At 40.1% G+C, this 8,168-nt stretch overlaps 1 long non-coding RNA gene and 1 gene segment (V, D, J or C); one reads left to right on the top strand and one right to left on the bottom strand.

Moving 5' to 3' along the window:
• LOC145524200 (T cell receptor gamma constant 1-like) overlaps positions 1-6,677 on the top strand; it is a 30,723-nt gene extending 24,046 nt beyond the window's left edge. Inside the window, 3 exon segments of the C gene segment in view lie at positions 16-345; positions 4,079-4,213; positions 6,227-6,677. Coding sequence covers positions 16-345; positions 4,079-4,213; positions 6,227-6,369 — 608 coding nt within the window.
• LOC145524204 (uncharacterized) lies at positions 1,018-6,431 on the bottom strand. The gene is made up of 3 exons (XR_014067309.1): positions 6,274-6,431; positions 4,944-5,047; positions 1,018-1,541 (listed from the first exon to the last, which is right to left on the bottom strand). It is a non-coding gene; the product is annotated as an uncharacterized LOC145524204 (long non-coding RNA).
• Positions 6,678-8,168: the final 1,491 nt, after the last annotated feature.

Below are 8,168 nucleotides of genomic sequence, written 5' to 3'. Positions count from 1 at the left end.
CATATTCCCCTACAGAGAGAAACCTTCTTGCAGACACCTCCCCCAAGCCCACTATTTTTCTTCCTTCAATGGCTGAAATCAACCATGATAATGCTGGAACATATCTTTGTCTCCTGGAGAAATTTTTCCCTGATGTCATTACGGTTTCTTGGAGAGTAAAAAATAACAACAGAGCTCTGCCATCCCAGCAGGGCAATACCGTGAAGACCAAGGACACATACATGAAGTTCAGCTGGCTGACTGTGACCAAAAACTCTATGGATAAACAACATGTATGTATTGTCAAACACAAGAAAAATATAGGAGGAATTGATCAAGAGATTATTTTTCCTTCAATAAAAGAAGGTAGGTGAAAATAAATATAAATATAAACTCCCCAAATACTGTTTTCAAAGGAAATACCCCATCTTTCCAGCTAAGTGTTAATGAAAAACAAACAAATATGTCTTGATAAAATGATGTTTCATTTAATGGTAGCACAAATGTTCTGCTATCTCCCCATAGAATTACAATAGGATAGGCTTTGAAACATAAAAAAGAAAAATTTTACTTCTCTCATCCTCAGTTTCATCTTCCAAAATATTAAGAACATATGATGTCTAAGCCTTAGAGTTGTTGTATGGATTAAGTGAAACAACATGTGTGAAAGCATCGAGCAACTGAGCACACAACAGATCTTCACTGTTGGTGATCTTGGCTGGTTAGGAAATAAGAACATTCATACATCTTTCAGGAATGTCCTACTCAGCAGACGAAGTCATTCTCGATTCAGTTCTCCTTTACAATTCCAAAGCAGTGAGTTATTAAATGACAAAATGGTGTTTGTATGAGGGAGCCAAATTGTAGCTCAGCGAAAGAATAATTTGACCACTGTGGTTTTTTAAGGTCTTAGGTTATTGAAATTTGTATTTTACATACCACTATAAGATAAAATTTGTAATCAAAGATTGGGTGATGCTAAAGTGTACAAACTTACTCCCATTCTACATAATGAATACATTTCTTGCAATTAGAAAAGGCCTTTCAAGATATTTTTATTGCATGCAGCCCTAGCACATGCCAGGTCTGGAGGGATGTGTGGATGGACATACTGGGGTGAATTACTGTCCTAGGAGGATGCACTGCAGTCAAGAGAATATACACTTTCCTTGATGACTTAGGGTCACTTGTGATCCAGGCATGACGTCTCAAAGCAGCCCCTGTGAGCAGATGCTGGACATGTCCACGCAGTGTGGGCAGAGAGCTGGATGTGCCTTGGCCCTGGCAGTGTTCCTGTAGCTCACCAGATTTGTGATTTAATGTCCTGTATGTTCACCTAACAGACCAAAGACCCCAAAGTGCCCATCAGAAGGAACCATTTTGTGCTTTTCCTTGTGGTTAGGAAACCTTTTTTAAGTAGTGGGAACCAAGCACATAAAATGTGCATAGATGTTTGCCTTGCACCAGTCCAAATTTCTGAAGTAAGTCTTTATCTTCTCTGATTCTTAGTTTATTCAATGATCAAATCAGGTTTGAACTCTTGTCTTGGCTTTGTCCTGGGGCTGCAATGAAGACCAAATGAAATAACATCAGAGAAAACACTTGCTTTCCAAAATATGACATGGCTGTACTTATTCATATATTCATCGTATCTATTTATTTCCTATCCTAAAACTAATTAAAAATAAAATTGCAAAAATAGCCCTAAATTTTAATTTTTAATTCTAATAGAAAAGAAGCAAATTTGCAGTTTAATGTAATCATGGACTTAAGTGTCCTACTAGGTTTTAATTTTTCTTGTGATGAGAAAAACATAAGTATAGTAAGTTTCATTGTGATGGTTACCATATTAGAGAGACATTCCAGTTCATAATGTGTTTTACTGAACACAATTCTGAAACAAATGCCTTCCAAGGATTTCTAATGACTGGAAAGCTAATGATGGCATTTCGGTTAATGTTATTCTATAGCAAATTTCCAATGCTGTTTCTTAAAATTTTTTTTTTTCTGATAAAAGGTAAGAATATAACATGAAGTACATACCAGTGAAATCATTTTGCAGAGAAATAAACCTAATGTGGTCCTAATTTTCGACCAACCTTCACTGAGAAAGAGAACTTATAATAAAACCACTGAGTTTATTATAAAACTTTGTTACTTTATTGTTTCTACCTCAATCAATGCATGGTAATAAGAGGTTTGTTTATCTTTTAGTGAATAAAGTCATTGTAAGGGAAAGAAAGAGGCTTTTAAGCACATTAAAGTCAGTTTTTGAGGATATTTTAACATGGGCTTCCTGGTAGCTCAGTCGGTAAAGAATCTGCCTGCAGTGTAGGAGACCTGGTTTGATCCCTGGGTTAGGAAGATCCCCTGGAGAAGGAAATGGCTACCCACTCCAGTATCCTTGCCTGGAAAATCCCATGGACAGAGGAGCCAGTGGTCTGCAGTCCATGGGGTCACAAAGAGTCAGGTATGACTGACCAGCTAACACTAACACACTAACACCTAAACATGACTATTAATATTTTCACTCTTGGGATTTACTCTTAAGTCTTTATACTTCCAATCAATTTTTTAGAGCTTACTGAAAAAAGACCTCATTGAGGGCATAAAATGGCATATCAGAACCAAATCTCTATGAAGAAGAACACATCCAGGAGAAAAAGGATAAAGAAAACGATTATTGTGACATTGTTTTCCTCCATTTAATAGTCCATTATCTTTTTTAAAAACTTTCTACTTGTATGACAGTCTTTTTTTTTTTTTAGCATTATTCATCTCAGTTTCTTTCTAGTCACAGCATTATAAATGTGATTTGGCCTGTTTTTCTATATCTAGAACTTTCTATATCTGGAATTCAACTTAAATATTGAACTCTTGTAATAAAAAAAAAGTAAGGTCATTGATAATAATGATTTAGATACCTGGAAAAGAAGATGCCTTTAGCATCTACAGTAGAGGAATTATATTGTTTACAAGTTAATTTCTCTTTATTTCTGTGGCTTATTTTACAAAGTACTTTCCACAGGCCCTGTCTCATTTAATCTCCCATGATGACCCTTTGAATGCTTGCTCTGCCATTACTGATACCATTGGTACAACTCTCTGCCATTCACTTTCCCTCTGATCCTTATTTCCTCTTTGTAACATGGAATCCTCCAAAATACACCCCATTCCAGTGTCACTGCAGGATTAAAGAAGATAATACATGTGAAGTACTTAAGCAAGTTATAGTCACTCTCTGGCTAATAACTTAATGAATACTGTTTTCATTATGCCCACAAACACCACAAATGCAGAAAATCAGGGGATGTGCATGAGTTGGAAAGGTGTGTCTGCTTTCCTTTGCTTAGACAGGCAGTTTGCCTGAGCCAGACTCTTTCAAAGGTGGGATTTGCTTGGTGGACTCTTGGATAGGATGAATTTGACTGGGTAGCAACTCTTCCATCTCTGCAGTGGGTGCTGACCATGCAGAGTAGCCACTTTTTCTGATGATTTGTCTTTGCAACAAGTATTTCTCAAACACCTACTTTGTAGCAAGCACAGTGCTAGGAGCTATGAATCCAGAAGGAAGATAAGATGCCCTTGGGTATTACCCTCCAGTTACAGTAAAAAAGAAAAATGTAGCCTTCATGAACTTCATGAACTACAAGATTTTCACGTGTAGAAAATCATATATGAATTAAAACTATGGATTACATAGAATCAGACCAACTGTTTTTGGAATTGTAGGGTTCATGTTTTTAATGACTGTCTGTCAGCAGATTTTATATGTGTATATATACACACACATATATATTACTATATACACACACATATAAACATATGTGCATGCATGTAAAGTCACTTCAGTCGTGTCCAAATCTTTGCAACCCTATAGACTGTAGCCCACCAGCCTCCTCTGTCCATGGGATTTTCCAGGGAGGAATATCGGAGTGGGTTGCTGTGCCCTCCTCCAGGGGATCTTCCCGACGCAGACACCGAATGTGTGTCTCCTGTGACTCCTGGATTGCAACTGGATTCTTTACTGCTGAAACACACACAGAGTATCAAGTCCTGGGCACAGATAATCACTAATACTTTTTCTCAATTCTTGTAGTTATCGCCTCAATTGTCCCCACTACTGAGGCTCCTACTACTGAGTCTCCTACTACTGAGGCTCCTACTACTGAGGCTCCTACTACTGAGGCTCCCACTACTGAGTCTCCAAATGATTGTTTGACCAATGAAACCAGTAAGTTTTTGTACAAATTTGCCTTTATGTCATGCTTTAGTCTTTCCTTCTTCCTGATCTATTTATCTTTTGAACTTCTCTGGCTTAAAGTGGAAAAGACCAATTATCTGAAATTGTGGATCTGAGGATTCAACAAAGGCCATCTGAATCAATGGTTCAGACACTTACTCAGTTCTCTATTCCTTCTCTAAGATAAAGAGCAAAAATCCTAAAATGGAGGCCCTGAGACAGGGTGGACCCATTGGGCATGGTATAAGTGCATGAATTTCCGACTATTACAGACAGGACTTAACCCTAGTTCTTTTATTATTAGTTGCACAAATGTGGGTATAATACTTTTATTTCTGGGCAATGGTGCCCTCTTCTGCCAGTAGGGAACAACTGCACCCAACTCAGTTATTACAGAGATAGGGTCACCTGTGTGGAGTGTCTCCCATAGGGTATCCATTTAGCTGGCACAGGATCAGTACTAGTTGGTGGCCCCTTCTCCCTACACGAAGGTTCTCAGTGAATTTAGAAGCACTGGCAATGGTCCTGCTGATCCCTCCTCCATTCCCAGTGTGTCAGGGGGCCTGGAACTCAGCGAACACCAGACCTGACCCAGGGGCCATGAGTTATGAGCATGTCACCTCCTGAGATCCTCTCCACACCACATACTAGTGATTCTGGAGTTCTCACTTCATGAAGGTAAAGCACAGAAAAGGGAAACGTATACAGGAAGAAACTCAACCTTGTGGTCCATTGAGTAGGAAGACAGGCCCAGCATCGTTGTTAATTGCTTCTTGACATCATATATTTCTTGTAAAACTTCAAAGGAGAGTAAGTGCAGTTATCCTACAACATCAGGGGCACGATGTTAGATATCTAAGCAAGACGAGTGACTGAGGCATGAGCTCCTAAGGTTTCCGGGATTTGGACTAACCACTTTCTTCCATTTTGGACAAAGTTCTCTTTACTAAAACCTTCCACCCACCTCACTGTGTCACAACCAGATTTCCCTGGTTTATCCCTCTCATAGGAATCTCATTGGTGCACAACATGTGATGGCTCTGATGGTTCCCCATCAGCAATTTAACTTGCTATTTATGCTTAACTTTGATGTCTGGGCTATTTATTGCACACGGAGATGCAGGACTGCTGCTGCTCCTAAGTCGCTTCAGTCATGGCCGACTCTGTGCGACCCCATAGATGGCAGCTCACCAGGCTCCGCCGTCCCTGGGATTCTCCAAGCAAGAATACTGGAGTGGGTTGCCATTTCCTTCTCCAGTGCATGAAAGGGAAAAGTGAAAGTGAAGTCGCTCAGTCGTGCCCTACTCTTAACGACCCCATGGACTGTAGCCTCCCAGGCTCCTCCGTCCATGGGACTTTCCAGGCAAGAGTACTGGAGTGGGGTGCCATTGCCTTCTCCAGATGCAGGACTATAGAGCAGCTAAGAATACCTTCTTCAGACTCAGGTTGCTGGGATTGAAATGTGATTTCCAGTGCTTTCTAAATGTGTGATACCAGGCAAATTATTTCTCTCTGTCCTCACTTTACTGGTAAAAGGGGATTGAAAGTAATTATCTCATAGGTTATTTGAAAACTTAAATAAGATTAGGATTTTGCATGCAAAGCTCTCAGAATAAGTGTTTGACATTTGGTTAGGGTTAACGAATATCACCTGTTATTATTACTCAGAGATGTGATGGGGCAAAAAATGCAAAATGCAATTTCTCACAAATATTTTTCCCATTTGGACTCATTCTTTAAAAACACAACCTTGCTCGGTAATATTTTGGAAGGTTCTGTTGAATTTAGTTGAGGTTGTTGATCGACTTGAATTGTCAACTGGATTCCGAGTTGTTCTGGTGGTGGTGGTGCTCATGGTGGTTGTATCTGTTTTCTTTGGGTTTGGTGGAACAGGGGTGCCACTTCTTTGCAGATCACCAGAAATAAATCATTGTGACCACTTCCGTGAATATGTCCTCTCCTCTCACAAGAACACTTGAAACTAACCAAAATGACTTCTCCTAGGTACCGTGCAGCTGCAGCGCGTGAACACCTCTGCCTATTACACCTACCGCTTACTCTTCCTCATGAGCACAGTCTACTTTATTGTCATCACTTCCTGTGTGTTTAGGAGAACAGGCGTCTGCTGTGATGGGAAGATCTTCTGACAGAGGGGGCTACCGAGAGGTGAACTTTCTTCATCATCTACAGTCCCAGAAACTCTCTGCTTGCTTTTTGCTTTGGGTTATCTCAGTTCAGATGTGTATTTATCTATGATGTCATAATTTCCCCACCCCGAAGTCCTGTCAACTCCTGAGCGCACACTGTGGGCAGCTCCCTGTCTCCTCCCTCAGCACCTCCACCCAGACCCCGACCCTGACCCTGCCCGTCACACACCCTGGAAAAGTCAGCTTTGCTGCTCGAATTCTGTACTTAGATTTTCAGAATATGTACAATAAATAAAAAAGAATCACAAGTCCCCTTTTGTTTGTGTACTTTAATTTCATGAAATCTAACCAAGGTGAGGAACAGCAAGCTGCTGCTGCTGCTAAGTCACGTCAGCCGTGTCCGACTCTGTGAGATCCCACAGACGGCAGCCCACCAGGCTCCCCCGACCCTGAGATTCTCCAGGCAAGAACACTGGAGTGGGTTGCCATTTGCTTCTCCAGGGAATCTTCCCACCCCAGGAATCGAACCTGAGTCTCCTGCATTGCAGGCAGATTCTTTACCGACTGAGCTATGAGGGAAGCCCTTAGATTGATCCCTTGGTTCCCATTACTTTGACCAGTCCTCTTTAGGTAAAATACATTGCCCTCATCTTAGAGATTTGGAAATATTTATTCATTGGGAAGAAATAATGTAGTAAGTACAGAAGCCAAGAGGGGAAACTTGCCTTGGCTATTGTACAAACTCCTGTGATGAACTTTAGGGTGCAAATATCTTTTCAAATGATGGTTTTCTCCAGATATATACCCATGAGTGGGATTGCTGGATCATATGGTAGTTTTATTGCAGCATGGATGGATCGGGAGATTATCATTGCCAACAATGTTTGCAATGTCTCAGTGTCCTCATCTATTGGCATGCCTGGCACTCATGATTTTGAGTTGATAAAAATCCTCATGGTGATGCAGTTAACCCTGGATGAGACATCAGATTCTCTGCTTTACACTTCTCTTTGCTTTTTTTTTACTTTATGTTCATTGAAGTATAGTTCACAATAGCCAAAACCTGCAAACAACCTAAACTTCCATCAACAAATGAATGAATAAAGAAGATGTGGTGCATATACACAATGGAATACTACTCAGAAACAAAAAAGAATAAAATAATGCCATTTACAGCAACATGAATACAACTAGAGATTATCATACTAAGTGAAGTAAGTTAAAAATAGAAAGACAGACACCCTATTATATCAAATATATGTGGAATCTAAATTATGCCACAAATGAACCTATCTATGAAACAGAAACAGACTCGGGGGCATAGAGAACAGACGTGTGGTTGCCAAGGGGAAGGAGGGTGGGGGAGGGAAGGACTGGGAGCTTGGGATTAGCAGATGCAAACTATTACATGTAGAATGGATTGGCAAAAAGGTCCTATTTTATAGCACAGGGAGCTATATTCAATATCCTGTTATACACATCTCTTTCAATGTCATCACATATGCAATTTTGAGTGAATCTCTGGCTACTCTGCTCTCTTCTACAACCTGAGGAGGTTGGACAGCTAAAAGGATATGCCTCTGATCTCTGCATTTATAGGAAAACCACACAAATCACTTATCACTATACTTGCTACCTTCTTACAAAAAGAAGAAAAAAAACTACAAAACTACAATTCAAAAAGATACATGCACCCAAATTTCATAGCACCAATATTTACAATAGCCAAGACATGGAACCTACCTAATGTCCATTGACAGATGAATGGGTAAAGAAGAGGTGGTACATATACACAATGG

This window comes from Giraffa tippelskirchi, chromosome 10 (genome assembly GCF_054371585.1).
Source record: "Giraffa tippelskirchi isolate mGirTip1 chromosome 10, T2T-mGirTip1v1.2.pri, whole genome shotgun sequence".
Lineage (NCBI taxonomy): Eukaryota > Metazoa > Chordata > Mammalia > Artiodactyla > Giraffidae > Giraffa > Giraffa tippelskirchi.
Note: the sequence above shows the minus strand (reverse complement) of the source record. Positions and strands in the feature narration are given on the sequence as shown.